At 43.2% G+C, this 26,806-nt stretch overlaps 1 protein-coding gene across 2 annotated transcripts in view; it reads left to right on the forward strand.

Moving 5' to 3' along the window:
* Positions 1-26,806, forward strand: part of DOCK1 (dedicator of cytokinesis 1) — a 268,915-nt gene that overhangs the window by 168,835 nt on the left and 73,274 nt on the right. For both annotated transcript variants that reach the window (XM_077784742.2, XM_077784744.2), the window contains exons 30-32: positions 21,229-21,307; positions 21,770-21,870; positions 24,640-24,698. In XM_077784742.2, coding sequence (XP_077640868.2) covers positions 21,229-21,307; positions 21,770-21,870; positions 24,640-24,698 — 239 coding nt within the window. The remainder of the gene's footprint in view (positions 1-21,228; positions 21,308-21,769; positions 21,871-24,639; positions 24,699-26,806) is intronic.

A 26,806-nucleotide genomic window follows, 5' to 3' on the forward strand; every position in this document is an offset into this window, starting at 1 on the left:
TTAACATGGGGAGAGGTTTGTTAGAGCTGATAAATGGAAAGGGGTTGATTTAAGACACCCTGGAGTGGGTTTTAGGCAGAGATGTGGGTGTGGGATGAGCAGAACTGCTCCAAGACTCGCTGATCATGGAAATTAATCTCCAGATCTCAGCTCAGTTCAGTCTGTCAGAGACGTCCCACAGCAAGCACGTGGAGTGAGATAACGATGCACCACAATTAACCTGAGATGGGCAGCTTCAGATGAGACAAAGCTGACTGGCACGTGAGGTTTTTCCAAGTTTTTCAGCTCATTCAGTTGAAAATTGTTGGAATCTGTACTATCGGTGATTCTGAGATTGTGAAAGTCTCTGTCTGTCAGCCCCGCTGCCAAACCAGAAGCCATAATTGGTCTGTGCTGGTTTCCAGGTTGTTTATTCTGTTGATCTCTCACATGTTCTGCTGCCCTGCCCAGCTCTGTCCTGCAGGGCAGCGTGTGGGGCTCTGCCCTCAGTGGGATGTGACAAACATTAAATACCAGAAACTCCCTGGGCTGCATTTACAAGAACGTGCCAATATCTGTCACCTACGTTGGACAGTGTGTCCCCAGCCTGAACCAACAGAAAAATGCCAACACCACAGTGAGACATGGAGGGCATGAAGGAGGAGAAAAAGGACAAGGCACACCCAATTTCCTCCATCTTGTCCCCTTTGGACCCCTCATCTAGAATCCTAAAATTTTACTTTTGCACCCATGCCACACTTAATGATTACTGATATCGAACACTCAGAGCTGGTAATTGATCCTGTAAGGTTGAAAACTCTTTTCCATGGCCAGAGATCACAGCCAGTGTCTCTGGGGTTCCTGACCCCTCCCAGGGTCCCAGACCTGCCAGGGCAGCCACAGGGAAGCCCTGGACTCCCACAAAAATCTGGAAGGGCTGGATTGTATTTTGTGGATAGATATGATAAATAGCAAATAAATGCTGTTAAAGCTTGGTGGGTGCCAAGGGCAGGTTCTTGTGCAGTAGAAGAGATTCACTGGGTTAAGGAATAGGTTCTGGCAGGAGCTTTAGGCTGCAGAGGAACAATCCTGAAAAAGCCTTTTTTAAAATAAAAAAATATGTACATGGTTTGGTTTCTTTATGCTTTGAGAGAAAACTACCATGTAAAGGTTTCATCTGGTGTTACTCTCTTGTTTTGTATGACTAAGTTTGCTGCAGCAATTAGAAAATTCAGGGTGAAGGATGCACTTAGGATGCACCAACAACAGAAAAATAAGTTTTCTAGTGGTGCTCACTGTTTGTCTACTGGAACACAAATAGCCATTTAAATGTGTTGCTGATCATTGTGTGGATCGAAATTTCCTTACACAAATTCTTCAGACGTCACTGAGAATAATTTGACTTCTTTTGGTTTTTTTGCTTGTTTGTTTGTTCGGGGTTTTTTTTGTTTGTTTGTTTGGGTTTTTTTTGTGAGGTTTTTTCCAGTTTATTCTTTCTTTGTTGTTTTTCCCCCTCTGGATATTGATTAATTGCTTGTGGTTTGATTAATGTATGTATTTATTTACTCCCTGAGTGCTGCATTTTGGCTGTTGAGTGCATGAGCAAATTGCTCATGCTACAGTCAGAGAATCCCAGGATGGTTTGGGGTGGAAGGACCTTAAATCCCCTCTCATTCCACTCCCTGCCATGGGCAGGGACACTTCCACTATCCCAGGTTGTTCAACACCCCATCCAAGCTATGATCCTACAATGGTCCTAATTTTTTATTAACTTCTATAACACACAAAAGAAAAAACAATTAAGAATTTAATTTTGTTCACCCATTTTTCCCCCTCCATGCCCAGTTTTTATTAGATTAATCTCTATGTGCTGGTTACAAAGACTTAAATTTCAAACTTAAATTTATGGGATGTTGTTACCCCACCATGTAAGTCTTTTGATCTGCAATTAATAGGATAATTAAAGTGTCATGTTTATGCAAATGACTGTTTTTCCTGGCTGGGATATTCTGCAATTCATTTACCAGCTCTGGCTTTCCAGGTGAACGTTGTGTCCTTGAGCTCTCCTTGACTGCACCAAACAATTGCTTTGTCCATTGTCAGCTCACAAAACATCAAAACATTAAACATTCCTTTTTTATTTCTTTCTTTTTTTTTTTTTTCCTGAATCATAAAGCTCCTGGCTCTGGGAATGCTATTGGGATGGGGGAATGCTGAGGCTGCTGAGCACAGGGACAGGGGAGGGCCACAAAGTGCAGCTCATTCCCTCAATCCAGGGCAGCAACACCTGGAGTCTGCACTTTGGTTATTTACACCTGAGCCAGGGCAGCTCTGAGATTAAAAGAAAAGAGGAAATCAAAGCCCAGGTTTTCAAAAGAGTGAGTGGATTTTGTGCTAAATGTCCTACTCTATGGATTGTTGGAGGGGGAAAAAAAATGTGGTTTTTCCTTGCTCTGTGAAAAGCTGCAAACGTTTTTGCACAAGGTGTTTTTATCCTATTTTAAATTATTTCCCAGATACAAAAGATGGTGCAAGTGAATAATTTCATGCTTTTTTCTCTTATATCAGTAACTCAGTTTAAATACTTATCTTTTTTCATAATGAGATTTTGGTGTTATATTGATGTAAAAGAAAGTTATATTGATGTAAAAGAAATCTAAAAAGTAGCACAAAGTTCTGCTGAAAAAGTTTAAAAAGAAAAAAGGAGCAACAACTTGTAAAACTTGCTCATCTCTGCAAGGATTTATGTCTGCACATACCTGAGCCAATATTCAGGAACTTTGCCTGAAGACTGACAGAAAATCCAGTAGAAATGTAGGAAAATTTTCAAGGAATCAGATCCTGCCATGCAAATTCACCAGGTTAAGAAGGATGTGATTTGTGAAGGTTTTAAATTTTAACCTGTTTTTTGTTTTTTGGTTTTTTTTTGAGTTTCTCAGTCCATTTTGGAGACTGAATTATAGGAAGGATAAGAAAGGGACAGATTTAATGTCAGAATTCAGGTACTTCAAGGCACAAACTTGGAGAATTTATAGTTGAGGCGTCAGGAGGGATGCCAGCAGTAAAGCCACGCTGATGTCAAGCAAGCAGCCAACGTTTGAAATGTGGTGCAGCTCATTTTGGGCCTTGCTGCAGGCTCTGACAGGCACAGGCTTCCAAAAAATGGGCATAAATTGTCCCCACAGATGTTGCCTTTGGGCCCAGGGGCTGCTGCAAGGGGATGTGCTGTGGTAAATGTTGGAAAAAGGGTTTGCAGCTCGATTTGGGGGCTCTTCCAGGAGATCAGAGGGGTTTTCTTACCAGGAGTGGGGTCAGTGCCCATCCTGGGTGCAAGTGATAGGAAAATAAACACCAGGGTGATATTTCCTGATATTATTGAGACCTAGGGAATAATTTATTGGTCCTTAAAGCTCCTGACTTGGAGCAGCCAGCGTGGGGTTGGGCTCTGCTCACAGGGAACAGGGACAGGACAAGAGGAAACATCCTCAGACTGTTCCAGAGGAGGGTCAGGTTGAATATTTGGGAAAATTTCTTCACAGAAAGGGTTGTCAAATGTTGGAATGAGGTGTCAAGGGCAGTGCTGGAGTCCCCATCCCTGGAGGGATTTCACTGCCTGTGGATGTGGCACTCGGGGACAGTGGTGACCGTGGTGGTGGTGCTGGTTATGGTTGGGTTTGATGATCTCAGAGGCTTCTTCCAACCATATCAGTTAGGATTCCATGATTCAGGGATTGGTCAGGCTGCAGGTTTGATGCTTTTAATTTGCATTTCAGTTTTCCTTCAGTCTTTGCACTGATTCTGAGGCAGTGGCAGAGAGCTGGGAGCGAGCTGGTTATAAACCCCAGACTAAGGTTTTATATAAATTTAATGGCAATATGATGTTCAAGAAAATCAGTGATTTCTTTATCAGGAATTCAGTATGTGGTTTTCCATTTCCTATGAATTTTAATCTATAATGTTCTAATGACCTTTTTTTTCAAGAGCATTTTCTTGTGGTGCCTCATTTATCATGGTAAAAGATATTTTTATTTTTTATGTGAAGTTAAAAGTCACACATAAATTTGATCTTCCATTCACAGTCCACTTACTTAACTGGGTGTTTGATTTAAAGGTACTTCTGGCTTGAAAACGATTTAAAGGTACCTTTGGCTTGAATTCAGGTTACTTAAAATATTTTTTGAGATAATTATCACACAAATATCAATGGCAAATGGGCCAAATATGATCTTGTGGACAAGAATATATTTATAGAATTTTATTCCTGCATTTTGTACTGAAAAGTCAGCCATTGGATTTGTTACTCAAGCAACTGGGCATTGTGGGAAAATTAAACTTTGCCAACTTGTTCAGCTCTTCTTTGCTAAAGGGCTGTTGTCAAAGAAGCTTTGTTTGCCATAAAGAAAGATTTGTAGTGACAGTTTTATATAACAACAATAATATTAATTTGAATTATTTTTGTAAGAATCTCGGAGCAGCTGGGGAAGATCATCTGCATTATGTTGACCTTACAGATGTTCAAGTTGATTCATGGAGGAATGAAGTAATTTGCCTGTGCCCATGCAGTGAACAACCAGCAGTGAAGAGTAGGAGTCAGCTCATAGATCATTTTCGCATGGAATGTTCAGCTCTATTTTGATAACTTGTCCATTTTCCCTAGGAATATTAACCCATACCTCTGCTGCAATAGCCCAGTTCACATCTGAGGCATAAAAGCTGAAAATTTATTTAAAATTCTATGCAAAATTAAGGAAGGTTAATGTAATACTTAGTTTTTTAAGGTCAGCAAATGTGTGGGCAAATACTCACCCCAGAAAACCAATAGGGTTGTGTATTTTTGGAGAGTTTAACCTTAGTGATCATGGAATTGTCTGAGAATTATAGAATGATTTGGGTTGGAAGGGATCATCCCATCCCACCCCTGCCATGGCAGGGACACCTCCCACTGTCCCAGCTGCTCCAGCCTGGCCTTGGGCACTGCCAGGGATCCAGGGGCAGCCACAGCTGCTCTGGGAATTCATCCCAGCCCTGCCCACCCTGCCAGGGAACAATTCCCAATTCCCAATATCCCATCCAGCCCTGCCCTCTGGCACTGGGAATCCATTCTTAGAGTTTTAAACAATAGATTAAAACATAAAATTTTGAAACAGCGGGAAAAGCTCTGCAAAGGCTCCTTTTCCTGGGGGAGAAATACATCTGGAATAAACTAACCCCAGTGAATCCCATACCCTGGCACAGCTGGAGAGCTGCCCTTCCCCTGCCCCTCCATGAAGGAGATGTGCACTGGAAATGTTTGGGTTTTTTTAAAATCTAAACTATAAATGTGTAAAATGATCACAGCATGCCTCCCTCCAAGAACTCACATCCAACCTGGAAAACCCCAGCCACAGAGGCTTGAGGAGAAGAGCAGAAGAAGCTTGACTCTATAACATTTATTTCAAATTAATTTTCTGCCATCCAGCTCCAGCAGTTCATTTTTCCTACTGAACGGGATCTAATAAGACCTAATAGGTGATAAATCAGTTTCCCAGTTTCGGGCATTAAGGAACTGCAGTGCTGTGTTCTGCTAGAGCAGGAAGGTCTCCAGCTCTCTGTTCCACAACAAGCAGGGCATTAAATAGTCTTAAATCATCAGCCTGTCCCTTCCTCAGCTCCAGGACCACTCCCGAGGCTGGGAAATTTCACAATGAGGGATTATTCTTTATGGCAAACTCTGTAGCTGCGAGCAAAGCAATTTAAAAAACACTTTAGGAGAGTGGTTCCTACATCCTGCTCCTGTTACAAATCACTCGGCCTCAGTGTTTACAAAATCTGCAGTTTAACTAATACAGATGGGTTATCAAATTATCCTGATGGAAACAGATAGAGAGGTTGTTTCCTATCAACAGATCCATTAGGAACTAACAACAAAATGGGATTATTTACTCAGCATCTATTCATTCCCACTAATTTGGCACAGCGTTATTAGCACTGAAGCTTTACATGCAAAACATTCCAATTCTTGGGGTAATTTGATAATGCAAGGCATGTTCCTGATCCATCATTTTCTAGGATGGGTCCTATAAACCTGTGTTTTAACAACCCAATCCTTACCCAGCTCTTCCATGGCAAAGCACATCCATCCCAATTAGGAGCAGCACCAGCTCTAGAGAAGGTTTAGATGAGCCTGGGGTTTATTATCCTTCAGTCTCTAACCCACACTCCAAAGGATTTATTGTTCCAAGGACTCTTTTTTCCCAAGTTTAAATCCGAACAAGGTTTTAGGAAGGTTCAGGGCTGCTGCAGCTCACAGCAAAGGGGTTTACCAGATCAGCTGGTTAAAATAACTGGGTTACCTCAGCTGGTTTCAGTCACACAAACCCATCTGAGCTCTTTTTCCCTAAATCCAGGGGGAGAATGTTTCCACAAAGTGCTTTTTTGCAGCAATATTTGGGAAGTGAGAACCTCCAGCAGAAAGATGGGCATCAAGAAGGATCAGTATTCAGCCCAGAGAGGAGAAGGCTCTGGGAGACTTTAGAGCAAATTCTGGACCCTAAGGGGGCTCCAGGAGAGCTGGAGAGGGACTGGGGACAAGGCAGGGAGGGACAGGAAACAGGGAATGGCTTTAAGATGACAATGGGTAGGTTGAGATGGGATATTGGGCAGGAATTGTTCCCTGGCAGGGTGGGCAGGACTGGCACAGGTGCCCAGGCTGTCCCTGGATCCCTGGCAGTGCCCACGGCCAGGCTGGAGCAGCCTGGGACAGTGGAAGGTGTCCCTGCCAATGGCTGGGGTGGAATGAGAAGATCTTTAAGGTCCCTTCCAGCCCAAACCAGGCTGGAATTCCATGGTTTTATGGTCAGCAGAGTCCTTGCATGTGGGACTTGTCAGCCCAGGCCCAGCAGGTTTTGGATGTTATTCCCCTGGGATGAGGAGTTTCCCACATGTTTGTCCTGCCCTCCTACTCCAGGTAATTCTCTCTGGGCAGTGATGTGTCCATTGACTGCCCTGCACATAAAAGGAAAAAAATATTGGATTCAGCTGGAGAGGAGGAAGGGAAGCACAGCAGCACAGCCTTGCTTCTCACCCTGATCGATCCCACTCCTCTGGGTGCTGAGACTTCTTAAAGGAGAAAATGAAGTTTCAGTTGTTGTCAGAGGTAGCAGTGAAATTACTTTTGCAGTTCCAGCTGAATGAACCAAGTTTTATTTATTGTCTAAAACCAAACAGGAGATAAAACACTCACTCCCTGTATTTTGTTTGTACATCATCATAGCAGCATTTTCCTGCTCAGGGATTAACACCAATTGTGGTTGGATTTGTTATTTACAGGTTTCACCTCGGGGCACCTTTCCTTTATTGAGTAGGAAAATCAAAAATTGCCCTTGCATGACATAAAAGCAGAGCTTTTAACATGGGAGGTCAGTGGCTGCTCAGTGGCACCTTCTGATGTACAAAGTGGGGTCAGCACAAAACGTTTCTGTCTCAAAGACATTCAACACCCTGTGAGTTCCAGCTCTGCCAACCTCTGCCCTCCCTGCTGGGGCATCCCACACCCCCTGCAAGAGGGGCTGGAAAATTCCTGAGGGATTTGGGAAGGGGCTGGAGAATCCTGAGGGATTTGGGAAGGGGCTGGGAACTCCTGAGGGATTTGGGAAGGGGCTGGGAACTCCTGAGGGAGCTGGGGAGGGGCTGGGAACTCCTGAGGGATCTGGGAAGGGGCTGGGAACTCCTGAGGGAGCTGGGAAGGGACTGGGAACTCCTGAGGGAGATGGGAAGGGGCTGGGGAACTCCTGAGGGATCTGGGAAGGGGCTGGGAACTCCTGAGGGATTTGGGAAGGGGCTGGGAACTCCTGAGGGATTTGGGAAGGGGCTGGGAACTCCTGAGGGATTTGGGAAGGGGCTGGGAACTCCTGAGGGATTTGGGAAGGGGCTGGGAACTCCTGAGGGATTTGGGAAGGGGCTGGGAACTCCTGAGGGATTTGGGAAGGGGCTGGGAACTCCTGAGGGATTTGGGAAGGGGCTGGGAACTCCTGAGGGAGCTGAGGGACTCAGCCTGGAGCAAAGGGGGATCACGGGGACCTTGTGGCTCTCACAGCTCCTGCCAGGAGGGGACAGCCGGGGGGTCGGGCTCTGCTCCAGGAACAGGGACAGGAGCAGAGGGAACGGCCCCAGGCTGGGCTCAGGGTGGATATTTGGGAAAATTCCTTCATGGAAAGGTTTGTCCAGGCCTGGCCCAGCTGCCCAGGGCAGTTTGGAGTCCCCATCCCTGGAGGGATTTAAAATCCATGTGGATGTGGCACTTGGGGTCATGGGGCAGTGGTGGCCTTGGCAGTGCTGGGAATGGTTGGACTCGATGATCCTGGGGCTTTTCCAACCTGAATCATTCCATGGTTTTCTGTTCATCTTTGCTGCATTTCCCTGGCTGCATGCAGGGCTGGAGCAGGTGGAGTAAGTCAGAGATTTTCTGTAGAATCATGGAATTGTTCAGGTCAGAAAAGCCCTCCGAGACCACTGAGTCCAACCATTCCCAGCACTGCCAAGGCCACCACTGCCCCATGTCCCCAAGTGCCACATCTCATTGGCCTCGTGCTGTTGTCATTAATTTAGGCAAAACAAGGTGCTAAAATACTGGTGTGGGTTCCAACCCTGTACCTGTAAATGTGTTTTAAAGGAATTCTGAAAGAAACCAAGTGTCCCCCAACTTCCTGAGCTGTCCAAAGCAGCTTAAAAAAATTTATGTGTTTGTCATAATTTGAAATTCCCTAACAGGAGTCAATTTAAACAGCTGTGACCCCCTGTAATTATGATTTGTCACAGACTAATAGTTACTTTTTTCCTTCATTTAAAACCCCATTTGTTTTACTGTTTACAAATTAAGAACAAAGTGTCATGTTGGTCCCTGAATGCATAATTGCAATTAAGGTGGTGTCTTGCAGAAATAATACGTGGAGGGTTAATTTGGACCACGAGCTGGTTTTAATTCTGTCTTTGTGTTTCTCTACAAGTGAATTATCCTAGGGTGGCACAGAGAAAATCACAGTTATTTGTAGCTGGGCTGCAACGTTGTGTTTTTTATGGGAGTATTTTTAATGAGGGCTTGTAGCCTGAATTGTTTATGAAAATTCTGTTTGCTCATTCAATGAGAGGTGAGAGGCTCTGAGCAGGGCTTATGGCCCCAGCTGGGAACTTTCCTGAAGGAAATTAGGGAATTTCTGATGAAAATGTCAACACGTGAAGAATTCAATCATAGGAGGGCTCTGCACAAATCTCTGTTTCTCCCGTTTTAGTGACATTTGGCTCTTAAAGATTTGATGATACCTTGGGAATAAAAATATGATCTATAAAAATATTTTATATTTTGTCATGAATTACAAATGTGAGTGACTGTGACATAAGTGAACACACTCCTTATTATAGGATCAGCATTGGAGTGGTGTCATCATTTAATTCCTCTTATATCTTGGACTAAATCACAGTTTTTGAGGCCCATGTGCACCAGTAAATGCTATGTGTGGGGTAGAAGGAGCATCTAGCTTAAATATTAATAAAGTGAGAATTTTCCAATTTTAATACAGTAAAATTAATATTAAGGTAGGTATAGAAAAAAAAACACTAACCCTTTGCTATTTTCTCCAGTAAAAGTTAAATGACTGAACCTAAACATCAAGGGGGAGAGGCAATTATTTCTAAAAAAATTAGAGAAAAGGAAGAAGGTCTTAAAATATGCAGAGAAAAAAAATCTTTATCTCAGATGACGCTTTTAGGGAAAAAAAGTAAAAAATTGAAATATTTTGTAATAATCATTACACTTATTGCATGTTTTCTTTGAAAGTACTGGTTTTAACTGAAAATCAGGCAAAAAAGGCTAATTCCTGAATTTTTCAATCCCTAGTTCTTCAGCAGTGACTCTCAAACCTCTTTGGCCCCTGGGTGTGATCCAAAGCAAAAGCTTTTTGAAGGCTTTTGTGTGGCTCTTGTAACAGTAAAGCTTTGGTACACCATAAATCATATCCCAGGTTTTGTGCTGCCACTTTTAGTATCCTTTGGGATCCATTTTCAGGGATCAATGCTGGGATATTGCTGATGCTAAAGATGAAATTACTTAAAATCTGGACAACTTGTGTGTGCCATTCTGCTTTTAATTTCTCTGGAAAAAATCCAGGAAATAGAGCTTTTTACCTTGTATAAACCTTTGATCCCATTGATCATTGCTGGCCTAGATCACTCCTGGCTGCTGCCAGGCTTTCCATAATATCTGCTGCAGATGGAGCTGAAAACTCTGGCAAATCTGCTCTGCACAAGCATCAATATCCCTTGGAAAAGCAGATTTTTCCTTGCCCTTGTGGGTCGTTGGATGCCAGCATCCCTCTGCATCCTGGTGTTAGTTCCTGCATCCCGCTCAGCTGGTTCCCAGCTTTGTTAGGCCCTGCTTTGCTGATATCCTGAGTTTAGTGACCAGGCAGTGCTGCCCGTCCCTCCTGGATGCTCAAACACCACTCAAGCAAGGGATGAAGGAATTGTGAATTGGTTTAGTCCTAGAATGGTGAGTTTGGAGCTGTGGATCGTGTCCCTGCCCATGGAATGGGATGATCTTTAGGGTCACACAGATCATTCTGGGATTCTCTAAAACAATCCTATAAAATGAGGATGGCTTTACATGTTACTCCATACACAAGCATTGGGTGAAAAAAATCAACCTGAACATTTGGTTTGGTTGTGTTTTCTGGGTGAGAAAATCTCCTATCAGGATTAATCTAAATTTTTCCCCACTTAGTATTTTTTTGCTTCTATGAGCTCATCAAATAATTGCAGTCTACTCCCAGAGAAGCTGCTGGCTTTCAGTGCCATTGGCATTATAAATCTTCTATCTGGAGAGAGCCAAACTGTAATTCAGGCCAGGGAAGAACATAAAAGGAGCAGAAATGGTGCAGAAATGCTGTTTGGACCTTGTACAAACTCTGCTTTGCCCCAGTGCAGGAGAACCAGGCCAGGGGCACTGATTTTTGTGAAGGGACTGCCTGGTTGTATTGTCCTTCTGAGGCTCAGGAATATTTTCCACATGGGAATTAACTTCCTTGGCATGCCATCCCGCCCTGTGCACTGTGGGATTGATTGTGCTCCAATGTGCTGGTGTCCGATTCCCAAATTCCAAGGAAATTCCTTGCACACTTTGGAGATTCTCTTATTGCTGTGTCTATAGTAAAGCAAACTTTTCCATGGCTTTGCCTTGGGAAGGTGAGGATTCATCCAAGGGCAGCTGTGCCTGAAGGTTATTGCACTGTCTCAAACTCATCTGTCAGAAATCAAATTTTAGTCCTGTGGTGCTCTAAAGCACTGTTTGTATTTCAATAGGCAGAGAATTTCCTGTAGTTGTAACAATTGTTTAGCCACGCAGCATAATTTAGTAGCCTCAAGAGCTTTCATGGGATTAACAGAGGGAGTGAAATTAAAAGTATTGTATAAAAGAAATTAAAGTATTGTGTAAAAGAAATTGCAGAGAACCTGATTTCAGAGAGCCCCAGAATGGTTTGGGAGGGACTTCAAAGCCCATCCAGATCCAGCCCCTGCCATGGCAGGGACATCTTTCGCTGTCCCAGGGTGCTCCAAGTTCTGTCCACCTGGCCTTGGGCACTTCCAGGGATCCAGGGACAGGCAAGGATTCACATCCACAATTCTATTTCATTGCTTGTTTGATTGAAACCACTTTTAATCCAAGCCTTTGTCCCGTTGACACACTTGGCTGTGTTTTTGTGACCCTGACTGTGTTTGCCTCTTGGGCTTTGATTTCACCAGGCAGAAGCTAATCCCCAGCTGGAAAATTCTGGGGAGGATTGGCATGTCCAGGGCAGCCCTGAATCCTGCCTGGAGCCCACCCAGAGGCTGCACTGCAGCCCCCACGCCTTGGGGTGCTCCCTGCTGAAAGGCCAAATTGGATCTGTTTGTGGGGCTGGCAATGTCCCTCTGCTGCCCTGCAGAACAGAAAAACCCACATTATTAATGGCACTGTGTGCCCTGCCAGGCTGAATTTTGTGCTGTATCCCCTGGGAGTGTTTGTAGGGTGTGCAGGGTGATTTAACCCTTCGCACAGAGCCAGAAAATCTGCTCAGAGCCACCGAGGGGCTGGGCTCCTCTGCTGGGGGGTTCCTGGTAGGGCTGAAGCATTGTAAATGCAGGCAAACCCAATGGGAAGAAATGCTGATGTCTGGCTCAATTCAGAAGGCTGAATGATTTCTTTATTATAACTATGCTAAAATACAATAATATACTATAGAAAAGGAGGATACTAAAACTACATAATACATTCTCTGACTCTTAACACAACTCGTGCCCCTCTCTGAGAGCCCAGCCCCAGGTGGGTTGGATTGGCCATCAGGCTCAAACAATCCTCACCAGAATCCAACCAAGCAATCACCCCAGGGAAACAATTCTCCAAACACATTCCACATGGGAAAAACAAGGAGCAGAAATAGAAATGGTTTTCTCTTTCACTTCTCCCTGTGCACCTCTATGAAAAATCTTGAGTGGGAGAGAAATGTGCCACACTGAAGCATCCCTGTGAAGCATTTATTCCACCCCACAGAGTACCAGGCAGGGTGCAGAGGCAGCTCTGGGAGGAGCAGCAGAGCAGGGATCCTGGGCAGAAGTTGGCAGCTGGGCGAGGTGGGCACGACGGGCACGGGGGGCAAGCTTGGCTCCCTCCTTCACACATCCCACTGCCTCCTAAAACATGTTGTGTCCCTGTAATACCCGAGAGCCACCCTTTGGATCAAACACAGGTTTTGAAAGCTCCAGCAAGACCTTTTTTTCACTTTGCCAGCATTAGTTCCCTTCACAAAGCTGTCAGCAGCCGTGGCACAGCCCAGCAGAGCAGCTGCTGCGGTTTATCCCACTCATCTCTTACAAGAAATCACATTTTAACCTCTTCCCAGGGAGTCTCTGCTTGCTGGGGAGCTGGACTCCAGTTTTGTGAAGGTTCAGCTCTTCTGGGCAGTGCCTCTGTGGTTGTCATTGCTTAGGTTAGAAAATAAAAGTCACGTTAAGGCATTGGGATATTCAGCTCTCATGAAAACTTTCTGCCATCAGAATCAGCTTCACATTTTGGGGGAAACTTCAGCAAATGGAATTTCTGATAGGTGATCCCAGCACTGAAGAGGCGCTAACCCAACCTTTGCAGATTGCTTTCCTTCTCCTCATTGCTATTCTCTAGTGGAATTTGATGAATTAAATACCCACAGGAAAAAAAGGGAGATTCTTTTCCAAGCAACATCATGACATTTGTTTAGCCGGGTGCAATTGTCTTCCCAGTTGATGGCAAGATGGATGAGAATGCCAAATAATTTGAAATGTAGCAGATCAATTCTATTGATTTATCCATAAGTAGCTAAAGTGGCCTTAATCACCTCCAGTATCCATGGAAATGGGGAAGGAGCAGAGGCCAATGCTGTCAGCACAGAGCAAGGGAGGTTCCCCTGCTGCAAACCCTGAGGCACTGTCAAAACATTTCGCCAAATTCAGCCAGAACTTCCATGCATTGCAGGAAAATTTGCTTGTCATGTCCTTTCCCTACCTTTCCATGAATTACTTCTCTTGTAATTATTTCTCTTTCTGAATGTTTGTATGAAAAGCAGTGCTACAGGAAAAAAAAAAAATCTTCTATATTGATTTTTACCTCTGCAAAAAGTGGTTGGATTCCTTTGTGAAGTCAAGTCTAAACAAGGAGTGAGGTGAAAAGTTGGGTGGTGAGGCCCTGGCACAGAGCAGCTGTGGCTGCTCCATCTCTGGCAGTGCCCAAGGCCAGGTTAAGCAGCCTGGCACAGTGGAAGGTGTCCCTGCCATGGTGAGAGTGGCACCGGGTGATCTTTGAAGTCCCTTCCCACCCAAACCCTTCTGGGATTCTCTGATCCTTGCAGAGGGGAGGGTGATGATTTCTGTTCCTAGCAAAGGCTTTCTGCATTTTATTGAGCACTGCACTACAATGAAATGCTTGTTTAATAACTCACCTGATGGCACAGATCCCTTCCAGCAGCACTCCAACAAATTACATTTGTTTGAAATTACAAGCTCTGCTGGGAGTTTCTGCCAGCTGCCACAATACAAAGTCTCTTGGAATTCAGCAAGTCTGCCTCCTTTAGAAAAATAACTTTTGAGTAGAGCAGTAGTAACGCTGTCCACTTGCAAGAGATGCTACTCCGCCAGCATTGTAGCCTTAGCTAAAACCTCCTAAATTAAATTACCTGCTAGCATTTCCATTAGAAAACATAATTTCCAAGCTTTTACTGCTCTGCCATAAAATTCTTCAGGTGCTGAAGTTGAGTATGGATGGTTCTATGCACAGAGCTCAAATTCCAGGAGGCAAAGTTGCTTTGGGAAAGAGGACAGAAGGCTAAAGCTTCTTCCTTCCTGCACTCAAAGTCATCCAAAACCCACAGCTGAGACCTCAGACACATAGTCAAGGCAGGAGGAGGGGGAGGGCAGTCAGATCCATGGATATCCAAGCAGATCCCAGCCCTTGGAGAGGCTCAGACCCCAGCTGGACACAGCCCTGAGCTGTGCTCCAGAGGCACCTTGGAAAAAGAACCCCGTGTGCCTCCTGGTTGTTGGGAGTCACCACTTTGTCCTTCAGCGTTCTGTAACTCAGTTATTTTTCATTCATCTGTCCCCTTTGTTTTAGAGGGCACCAGGCCCGGAATACAAATGAGGGGAGAGCTATCAGTGATTAGTGGTAATGTGCTAAAGCTGGGGCTGAAATATTTGTTAGAAAATAGGTTAATAAAGTGACATGGAGCACCTGTGCTGCTGTGGAGCAGGCATTATGAGGAGATTATGCTAATGTGGGTATTTAGTAGCAAGTCTTCTTTGGGATTACTTTCTGCTATTATCATCCTCAGCCCAGGAATTGTAATTCAAAAGGCAGCAAATGATCAAGGATTTAGGTTTTGTATTTTTTTTTTTAAGTTTTCACTGCTCTTTAGCCTGCTGAATTAGAGGATGTTGCAATGAATCTTTTAAACACTTTGAAAATGTTCTTGAAGGGGAAGAAGTGGATTGGGCAGGGATGTGTAAATATAAAGAAGTGTTAAATTAAGTTACTTAATTTGTGGTGGGCAGCTGGTTGGCCTGGAGGTGCGAAGGCAGGTGAAGAGGAAAATAGACAAAATTTGAGAAGGGAGAAAACTGGGGGGAGATGCAATGGGGACCTCCAGGCTGAGCCATCAAAATGACTTTGAGTCTCCTATGGTAAGGCATCTCAAATTCTGGGGGCAGTTTTGGACCTTTCTCAACCAGACATGGAGGAGCTGGAGCATGTCCAGGGCAGGGAACGGAGCTGGGAAGGGGCTGGAGAGTTCCTGAGGGATTTGGGAAGTGGCTGGGAACTCCTGAGGGATTTGGGAAGGGGCTGGGAACTCCTGAGGGAGCTGGGAAGGGGCTGGGAACTCCTGAGGGATTTGGGAAGGGGCTGGGAACTCCTGAGGGAGCTGGGAAGGGGCTGGGAACTCCTGAGGGATTTGGGAAGGGGCTGGGAACTCCTGAGGGATTTGGGAAGGGGCTGGGAACTCCTGAGGGATTTGGGAAGGGGCTGGGAACTCCTGAGGGAGCTGAGGGGGCTCAGCCTGGAGCAAAGGGGGATCAGGGGGACCTTGTGGCTCTCACAGCTCCTGACAGGAGGGGACAGCCGGGGGGTCGGGCTCTGCTCCAGGAACAGGGACAGGAGCAGAGGGAACGGCCTCAGATGGCACCAGCAGAGATTTAGGTTGAATACCGGGGGAAATTTCTTTTTTTAATTGATGAGTAAGAAAAAAGCTGTTTAAAACACTGCTTTGCAAGAGGGATGAAGGGGTTTGAGGTGAGGGGTGCTCGGAGAAGGCTCTGCTGGGATGTTTTTGCCTTCCTAAACCTTTGCTGGGCTTTGGGTCCTGCTCTGGGATTTCCAGGTCTGGGGCTGTTGTTTCTCACTCAGCCTGACAAGAGAAGAGAACTCTGGCTCCCATAAACACACGGAATTTTCTCCCAGAGAAGCAGAGCTCAGGCACGGGGAGCATGATGATGTGCAGGAAGGCTGATCAGCTGCAATAAAGCATTCATTATCTTTCCATCTAAATTAACTGAAATAACATCATAATAGTGCTTTTTAGAACCTCACTCCAAATTCCTTCTCTTTTATCAAATTATCACCTAAGCCGAAATTATTTTAATCTGTGTCTGTGTATTCTTGTTTAGGTAATCATTCTGCCATTAAGGAAGTCACTTTCTCCTTCTTTTTCTTTCTTTTTTATGATGTTTGCTTAAGGAAAAATAGTGGGGAGGACATTCCTAGTTTGTATTATTTCTTTTTTCTGTCAGAAATATTTTGCATAAACACTCACAGTATAAATCCAAGTCCTTGGGTACTGGAGCTAACTAAATAATGTGCCAAATGGCATAGGCTGTAAAAATATTTCCACTTTTTAAATATTTCTCTTTGGATTATTCCTCCAGAGCAGTGTTTCTGCAGAGGCAGTTGGATGGGTACTGTACCCAGCTTTCCTCAGCTCCTGCAAGTACTTTCCAACAATGTCAGAACTGAGTGAGAGAAAACGGGGCACAGAATGTTTTTAAACATGAACAGATCAGGTCACTTGACTAATTAGGAGGGAGAAGGGCAGAATAAAAGGCGACTGAACCTGAGAAAGGGCTAAAAAAAATTAGTTGTTTGGCACAGTAACTCCTGTTCCATTTATAAATTGAATCCCTCTGTCCCTCCTTCATTTACAATTGCCACTGGAAGTCAGGGTTTGATGTATGTTCCCACCTCCTGGAGGCAGTGAGGTTGTTTGGAGGGAAAAAAGGACCTTTTGGAAAACTACAGAATCCAACCATTAATTTTTGCTCTGTTTGCTGAAGCAATCTCTGCATCCACAAACCAATTAAGCACCTCTGGGCCCAGTGGAAGGGACTAATAATCAATAACAGGAAACATTCCCGGGAGTCAGGAGCTGAAATTGAAGTCAGTTCAGGAACCAGCAGCACATTCCTGGATGGATGAACTCTGGAGTGAGAGCTATAAAGGAGAGAAGTTACTGGAGAAATGAGAACTGCCTAAGGCAGGACAAGGTGAATGGATCCAAGCAGGTCACTGAGATTTGGATTTTTGGTTTGGTTTTTTGAGAATTTTTGCTTTTTATGGCTTGTATTTCCTAATGTAGACCTCTGGCATGGTTTCCTCCATCTCCTTTTCCCTGGCTTCTCTCAGAGCTCCCAGCTATACCTTTATGTCATGTTCCAAAGGTGGTGAGCAATTCACTGTTCCTGCTGGATCATGGAGAGCTGATACAGGTCTGATCAGGAAATGCATAAACAGGCATCAAATGCCAAAAAATCCTGGTGACAGAGAAAAGGTTTTGGGGACACCATAAAGCCTCCCTTGGGGCCTCCAAGAGAGTGGAGAGAGACTTGGAACAAGGGCCTGGATGGGGAGGAGAAAGGGGAAATGGCTTCAAGATGAAAGTGGGTGGATTTAGATGAGATATTGGGAAGGAATTGTTCCCTGTGAGGGTGTCAGCCCCTGGCACAGGTGCCCAGAGCAGCTGGGGCTGTCCCTGGATGGAGCACCTGGGACAGGGGAAGGTGTCCCTGCCATGGCAGGGGTGGGAATTGATGGAATTTAAGGTCCCTTCCAATCAAAATGATTCTGATTTTGCTCTGGGGTAGGTCTCTAAAGAGTAAGAGGACAGTCCCTGCCTCAGAGGGTCAAACTACAGCAGAAGAGACAAGAGAAATTTCTGGATACCTTTGGAGGCATCCCCATCCCTCTTTCCCCAGAGCTCACACAAAAACCTCCTCTGCCCAGGCTGTTGATTTTGTTCTTTAGTGGATTTTTATGCCCTTTTTTCTTCCACATTTCCTGAAGTGACTTCCTTCTGTAATCATATTCCTTCTATTCCAATCACATCATAGAAAATGTTAATTTCCTGCTTTTAATTGGGTTGATAAAGTCTTTTGTCTCACAAATCTTTCCCAATACATTTGGATTAGTTTTTTTGTCTTACATGGCAGCAGAGTCCATTGTGTTGTGTTCCAGGCTCTGAACTTCTCCCTTTTTCAAAGTTTAACTTCTGTGGCTCTTCCTGACATGGATAATAAATTCTTTTGTTCATTGAAACTGAATTGCAAGAGGAGCACTTCTTTTTATTCACACACAACTGGGAGCCAATCTTGGTTATTAATTACAGCGAGATAAGAGCTGGAGCTGCAAGGGATGCTCTCCAGCTGAGAGTTTTGATTATTTATCCTTTGGCCAAGTGATGTCCAAGTCCACCTTTTATCCTTGAGAGTGTTCAGCAGCCAATTCCTTTCTTCTTAAGTACAGAACTGTTGTGTTTGGGTTAATTCTACTTATTCTGAAGAGCCACTTCTTGCTTCATTTTCTGTTTTATCCAACTTTTGACAGTGAAGTTACTGAAAATTGTCAGGACCTGCTTTGGAGGAGGAGGATTTAACTAACAGCTGGAATGATAAAATATTTCAGCTTCCTCTTTCAATTTTTATTTGGGTATAAACCTGAACCGTTTTTATATTCATGAGTTGCAGCAACTTCCCAGGTGATAACAAAGCATTGCCCAGGTTACAGCCAAGAATTCATCCAGCATGATTTTTTACTGTGGAAATTCTCTCTTTAGAGTAGTGATCTTGCAACTTGCTACTTCTTCTTGCCAGTATTCGAATAAATGTATTTTTAAAATTAACTTCATTAGATAAAACACATCTTAATTTTGCTCTTGGCACTGGAGGTGCTGAAATACCCTGCAAAGTGCTGTGAGGCTTGCCATGACATTTGATTTGCAAATGAAGATAGACTGTAATAACAATTGTAGTAGTGGGAGTAGGGGTAGTAGTAGTAGAAGTAATTATAATAATGATGATGATGATGATGATGGCATTCTGTTGACTGTCACTGGGATTTCTCCACTGACCTATGTAGGAAGTGTTTTATCCAGTTACAGAAAGATTGATAAAATCAAAAATAAATTGGGATTTCAATAATTCAAAAATCAACATTAAGTCTCTCCATCTCTTCTTTGGGATGTTCCTTTATGGAAAATGGGAGGAATTTCCTGGCTTCCTAACAGGGGTTGTTTAATTCCAGCTCAGTTGAATACATGCTCTGTGCTCTGCTCTTTTTCCAGTGGCAAATACATCAGAATTTGTATTATTTCCTGTTTGTTGGTATCCCCTGGAATTAATGTAAGGGAAAAATGAGAGTTAGAATTTAAAGAAAAATAATGGTATATGAAGTAATGAGATTGTGCCGAGGCTTAATTAGATGGAGCAGGTTGAATTCATTCCAGTGATGTCTCAAGGCAGCATCATTAAGCTGGAGGCAAATCCTGCCTGAGTTGGAACCAGTTTTATGTCCATGAGGAAGCAGCCTGGGCTGGCCCCTGCACCACGTCCAGTTGTGAATTTTGGGGGAAGATTCACAGATCTCCTTGTTATTATCAGCTTTCAGAAGCACAGAGCAGGGCTAAGGAGAGGCTAAAAGTGGTGAGTGTCTGATCACAGAGATCACCTCACTTTCAGTCTCAGTTTGTGCTGCAGCTCTGTAATTGAATCTCAGATCTCAAATCCAGAGATTCTAGAGCAGTGCAGGGTGTTCATTTGGGTGCTGGATTCAGCTCATTTATAAAATCTCTTAATGAAGTGCTTGCACAAAACCCTGACAAAGACACTGACAATGAACTGAAGTGCTGAAATTCCTCCTTGGCTGTGCTGGGTGCAAATCCGGAGATAACTTCATCATCTTCATTATAAAGAATAATACTATAAAACACACCTGTGTATATGTATGTACTTGATTTTTATGTGTATTTGCTTATATCTTTAAAATATTTTCAGATTTTAATTATTTTTCTATTTCCCTCTCTAAATTTAATTTTAATTTTCCCATTTAGATCCTTTCTTTCTCCTCCCTAATTCTGCCATGGGGATGAACTGACCTTCTATGACAGATATAGCCCAAATTTTTCCCTTTATTGATTTATTTTGATATATAAATAAATAAACTCTTTTAGCATCCTGATGAATTTATGTACATATTGATATATTTTGAATGTTTGTACATATTGATATATGTATAAAAATATATCAATATGTTCATAAATAATTGCTTGGCAACATATTGCCCTTATATAAATATTTATAAATAATGTCTATTTCCATCATGTTGGGTAATCTGGAGGCTTCTTTTCTCTAGGATAGCAAACTTTCAGCTAAAGATTAATTTTTCTTTTCAGGAGAAATTACTAAGTATCTTAAATTCAGTACAAACCCTTTCTAGCTGGTTTGTTTTAAATAATTCTGCCTTTTTTGGGTTTTTTTTGCCAGCCTGAAGGAGAATCACATTTTTTTTATTTGCAGTAGTGAACTTTTTTTTCAAGATTGGTTTTGGGATGGGGAAAAAACAAACCCAGAACGTGTCAGGAGGGGTTTTCATCATTTTTGGGGACTCTGAGGAGACACAAATCTCTCCCCCAGGCTGCTCCAAAGAGCAGCTCGTCTGTCTGGGCATTAGCTGGCAGCTGCACAGCATAAATTCGAAGTTTGCAGGGGGAATCTCATGTTTGTTTTGAAAATGGAGATCAGGCTACCAAGGAATAATCAGTTTATTTTGCAGCACCATGAATATGTAGTGCCCTACTTCTCCTGTGCCGTTTGGTTTCTCTTTCAAGGCTGTCAGGCCAAGCCCTTTTGCAATTTAAGAGGTGTTTTAGAACCTCCATAAACTACAGTGGGTACTGAATTAGCATTTGGGAACTAGAGCAGTGAACATTGTTTTAAAGACTGTCCTTCACCAGCATTTCTGTTGTGCCATAAGTGAAGTTTTTTCTTGCCTCATGTGTTTAAAAACGTGTTTTTCTTGGCCTTAAAGTTAAAATACAACCAGTTGCAGGTCTGGCTTAGACACAACACTGTAACTTTAAAAATGTATGTCTATATAGTGCTAATAAACTGAATTTTTAATGATCTCTTGATTATGAAAAGATATTTTAAAGACAAGTGATTTTATCCCAAACACTCCCTCTGTTTCTGCGTATGCTAATTTACTTGATTAATTTGGAGAACATCTGCATAGAATTCTGTACACTTACCAGTGGTGAGATCACACTGCTTTTCAAGTATCAGCCTCAAATTTCACTTTCCAGACAGACTCAGATTTTGTGTCTAATTGGGATGCCAAATATACAAAGGTACCCCAGAAGTGTGTAATTATGTAATTTTCTCTTGATCTTTCAGAGTCTTCCTGCGAGCAATTAATCAGTATGCAGATATGCTAAACAAAAAATTCCTTGATCAAGCTAACTTTGAGCTACAGGTAAGAAAAAACTCCCAGTTTTAGTGGAATAAATGACATGAATGCAATCAATTTCTGCCCTGTGTAGTTTTGGTGGGTTTATTCATGGCTCATTCATGGTTGTTAACCCCAGTTATCCCAGTTAAATCATTCCAGGCTCAGCAGGTTTTGTGATCCATTCCTGACTTGTGGGTCTTGTCACAGAATCACAGAATCACAGCAGGGTTTGGGTTGGGATTCTGCCTGAATCATCAAACACAAAGAATTGGGATTTGTAGCTGGGAAGTATTTGTTGGAAACATAAAGGCAACGAGGAGCTGTATTAAGAATTTATCAAGAAACACCATCTCTGTGGTGTCTGTTCTTCTCTCCTTTAAATATTTATGTGTATAATTCAGAGACTTTTAAGTTGTTTTGTAGGTGTGCAGAGAAACATTTCAGAGAATTTATGGAATCTCTTCTTGTCATTTTGGGGGCTTTCAGCTCTGGAACAACTATTTCCACCTGGCTGTTGCTTTTCTCACGCAAGAATCTTTGCAACTGGAGAATTTTTCAAGTGCTAAAAGAGCAAAAATCCTTAACAAGTAAGTCCTGCTCGTCATCTAAATCATGGCCTAGAACTCGAGGTCTACTGCCATCATTTCACTTTAATTTCTTTGCTAAATCTATTCAAATTGAGATGCAATCAGGAGATAATGAAAGGTTGGGTTGAAAAACATGAATCAAGTGTTGTGTGTGTTTCTGCCCTGGCATGGAGATCTGAATTTCACATTCATTAGGGATGAATTCAGTGTTTGCTGCTGCAGGCTGCTCAGAAAGTCAAGATTTTCATGTTAACATGTTGTAAAACTGCATTTTGAAAGCACTTCAGCTCTGTACTTCTTCTAATCTCATTTTATGTCTGCTCTTTGTTGTTCATCCCTTTGCTGAGAGGGAATTTTGGTGGCTCCAGCCTTTTGCACTGGGCTGTCCCTGAAGGATGGGTTGGGAGAGGTGCAGCCATTCCCTCCCTCTGTGGGATCACATTCCCTGCCTCCAGCCACCCCGCTGCCAGTCAGAATCCCACAGCCAAGGAAAGCTGTCAAAAGTGGGAAAAAACCTGGAAATGAGAGTGGAGCATGAAGATCCTGTTTAAACAAAAGTGATTCAGGGTGGAAAGGACCTCTAAGATCATGGAGTCAGGGCCACCTCTGTCCCAAGTGCCTCATCTTTGCAGCTTTTAAATCCCTCCAGGGATGGGAAACTCTACCTGAACAGCCAAGTCCAATGTCTGACCACCCTCTGAGTGAGGAATTTTTCCCAACTTTCCATTTAACCACCCCTGGCACAACTTGAGGTCGTTTTCCCCTTGTGCTGTTGGTATTTCTCCTGTTTTTTATTGGGGCTCCACAGTAGTGACCTTATTGTTACTTAACTGAACACCAAGCTCTGAAAAGAGCCAGTGTTGTGATTTCAGGCACAGTGTGTGGATTCTTTTTCTGTTTGGGAAGAGCAGCTGGAAAAGCCAGGTGTTCCCAAAACCAGTGAGGTCACAAAAATGGAGAATTTCCAAGCTGTGATTCCCTGAGCAAGCACAAATAAAATGTGTCTATGTAGAGAAAGAAAATGCATTTTGTATCCCTTCACATTCCCAATCCAGGCATTTCAGTCTGTTATTATGATAAAAGAAATCCCAGGGGGAGCAGGGACAGTTCATCACTGCTGCAGTGACTTGGTTTTAAAGGTTTTTTGCTTGTGTGGCTTTTGGGTTTTGACCAGAAAATTCAGGAGGGGCTCCACGTTCCATCCCTTTTTATGGGAGCCAAGTTTTGCCCTGCAAACTCCACCTGAGTTTTGAGGCGTTTCCTTTGGAAGCTGTGCTCTACCTGAGCCTTGAAAGAGAATTTTAAAGCACTTTAGGATCTGCTCTACCTGGGACTCGTGGGGCTTCCTTGATGAAACAGGAATATTTACAAGTTCAGTGGAAAAGTGGTGTCAAGCAGAGCTCAGGGTTTGGGGCTTGTGCTATAAATACCATAAATAACATTATGGATAAAGGTTTCTTAAGGAAAATGAGCTGGTGTTGCAGAGCCAGGTGTATTTTATTTATGAAAATTGAGTTGGTTTTGTAAAGGCAGGTGTATTTTATTTAGGAAATTGAGATGGTGTTGCAGGTAAATTTTATTTAATTAAATTTAGAATCCCTTTGCTCTCTCTGCCCAGTGTTAATGAGCACCTACGAGTGCATTTTAGTTCAGCTCAAACTCCTGACCTGAAAAAAGCCAAAAGCTGAGCTGGAAATTACTGTCAAATACGTTTGTGGACTGATAATTCCTGCTTGTCAGGATGGCAACCACAGGCACACATTTTCTTGGAGTGATTTTTATAATAAACAGAGCAGTTTATCTCACTGAAGGAATTCAAGGAATCAACAGGCATTTCTCACTGCTAATATAACTAAATAGATGAAGTAATTTGAAGTGGTTGCTTAATAAAGTTTGCAAAATTGTAAATCTTTCTTTATAATGAATTTGCAAATTGTTATTTTCAGTTTAATCAGGTTTTGGAGGCAGGAATCAAGACAATACATTTGAGATTCAATAAATGCATGGTCTGGAGGCAATTCCATTGCTGTGTGAAGGAACCTCTGTGTCAAAAGGGATATAATTAATCAGTTAATTCAATATCACACTCACCCATCTTTTTAAGTACATATTTCAATTAAAACATCAAATATTTAATAATTAAAATTTAATTATTGTAATTTGTAGGTTTTGCTAAACATTGCATTTAAGCATTAGATAATAGCAGATTCTTAATGACGCAGAAGATTCTCTTTAATCCATATTAATCACTGGGTGTCTCACTGTTATCCCCCAGAAATCCTACAAGTTGCCAGATATTACAGTTTGGCTCATCCTGATACTTAAGTAATGATCTTTAATTTGCAAATATTCCATGTTCAAACGCATCCTTGGGGATCATCAGGGTTCTGATCCCATTTTTAATGAAGGCACTGGGATGATTCCCCCTCATTAAAGCTTTCCTGTGAGAGGAGGGCAGTGGAAAACAACCCTGATGGGACGTGGGAGGTGTTGGTGCCACCAGCTTTAGGGTGGGTGGGCTCCCAGCTCTGCCTGGGACCATGGAATGTTGGAATTGTTGAGCCTGGAAACCCTTTTTCCCCAAATTTTAGTGCTGACAGAAGCATTGCTGAGCTGATGGGGGTAGCCAATCTCAGTAGTGTAAGACCAATTTGAGAACCTGTTCTGGAGCCTCTTCCCTTTTTGAAGGCTGATTTGCAAATGAGATTTATCTGCTTGTAGGTCTTAGGTTTATTTTGTTTTAATGTTGGTTTTGTTTCCCTTTTCAAGGTACGGGGACATGAGAAGGCAGATTGGGTTTGAGATCAGGGACATGTGGTACAACCTGGGTAAGTATCCTAAGCATGTGTCCTTCAGTGTTCCCAAGAAACAATTTTAGAGGGATATTCCTGGAAAAATTCAATGCCAGGTTGGATGGGACTTGGAGGAATCACTCTATGGAAAGTGCCCATGGAATGAGATGGTTCTTTGATGTCCCTTTCAACCATTCCATGATTCTCAAAATGAATTTACTTCCTCTTGAAACAAAAGTATGCCTGCAGAGAGCTTTTAAAAATCAGGTGATTTAAGAAATCAAGTCACCTCTGCACATTTAATTCACAATCTGGGAAGGTACATCATGCATTTTAATATTTATGTGTCTCATGTTTTTTATGAGTTTCAGCTTCTTCTGAACACAAAGCCATTGTTATGGTGATACCCATTCAATGGGGCCTTTTTCCCCTTAAAAGTATCTATATACACATGTATTTATATTTACTCACTTGAGGACACAGTACCTGGAGCTGTAGCAAAATGGATGTGTCCAATGTTCTCAGTACCTCAGCCTGGAAGTTCTGCTTAAACTCTGCTTTTCAGCCTTGTCTGGCAGCATCAGTGACTGAGGAAAGCCTGGGGAGTTGGAGCTCCCTGGAGCCCATAGGTAAATGAGGCAGCTCTGCCTCTCTCCAGCCTGGGCTGCTCCCTGGGTATAATTTGCCTGTACAGAGATTGAATTTCATGAGAAACTGAGTATTTACTGTGACCTCAGTGTACTCGTCTGCCAGATTTCATTATCCTGAGCTTAACAGCACAGACACTTCAGCTCTTCTGAGTTTTATCAAAACTTCCTTAAATGATCAGAAATAAAGCGTTTGCCACTTCACTTCTATCTCTGCCTGAGCTGTTGTTGCTGGGAGTTGAAAAACCCCAGCATTTCTAAGAGAAGAGAGTGCCAAGGGTTCATAAGTATTTGATATCACAGAATTTGCATCCTATCTACTGGAATGATGAGAAAAGGCTTCAGAGAGCAGCTGAGTTCACTTTTTATTAGAAGCATCTTGGGTGAATTAAGTGTCTGGAGAACAGATTAGAGCTTAGGGCACAGCTGAGATGTGGCTTGACAGGCAGGTAATAAAATCAGTGTCGTGCCTGCTGCTGCATCAGCCAGCGTGGGCTGTGGCAGCCTCTGGGTGAGTAATTAGCCAAATCCATCTCTGTTCCAGGACCACAATTGTGGAGTCGTGGAATTGGTAAGGTTGGAAAGGTTGGTAATTGGTAAGGTTGGAAAGGTTGGTAATTGGTAAGGTTTGAGGGCACACCTCGAGCTGTGCCCAGATCTGCCCCCTGAGTTTGGGAAGGACCTTGGGATGTGTCCAGAGGAGGCAGCAAGGCTGGAGAGGGGCTGGGAACACAAACCCTGTGAGGAACCCCTGAGGGAGCTGGGGGTGCTCAGCCTGGAGAAAAGAAGCTCAGGGCTGTGGCAGATACATCCTTCCCTCTCTCAGGATTTTTCATAGAGGAGCACAGAGAGAAATGAAAGAGAAAACAATTTCTGTTTCTGCTCCTTGTTTTTCCTATGTGGAATGTGTTTGGAGAATTGTTTCCCTGGGGTGAGTGCTTGGTTGGATTCTGGTGAGGATTGTTTGAGCCTGATGGCCAATCCAACCCACCTGGGGCTGGGCTCAGAGAGGGTCACGAGTTGTGAGTTAGATATGGGAGTTAGAACAAGTAGGTATGGAGTTTAGTATCTCCTTTAAATAGTATATTAATATATTATAGTATAGGTATAGTAAAGAAATCATTCAGCCTTCTGAACTGGAGTCAGACATCAGCATTTCTCCCACCAAGTTCACTGCATTTACAATACAGGGGTGACCCCATCACTCCCCACAGCTCCTGGAAGGTGGCTGTGCCCAGCTGGGGCTGGGCTCTTTCTCCAGGAACTGACAGAACCAGAGCACACAGCCTCAGCTGCACCAAGGGAAATACAGGTTGGATATTAAGAAAAAGCTTTTTACAGGAAGGGTGATAAAGTTCTGGAATGGCTGCCCAGGGAGGTTAAACCATCCCTGGATGTGTTTAACAAAGCCTGGATGTGGCACTGGGTGCCAGGGTGGAGTTGAGTGGTTGAGTTGGACTCGGTGATCTTGAGGGTCTCTTCCAACCTGGTCATCCT

Source organism: Lonchura striata, chromosome 6, assembly GCF_050655825.1.
Source record: "Lonchura striata isolate lonStrDom1 chromosome 6, ASM5065582v1, whole genome shotgun sequence".
Classification (NCBI taxonomy): domain Eukaryota; kingdom Metazoa; phylum Chordata; class Aves; order Passeriformes; family Estrildidae; genus Lonchura; species Lonchura striata.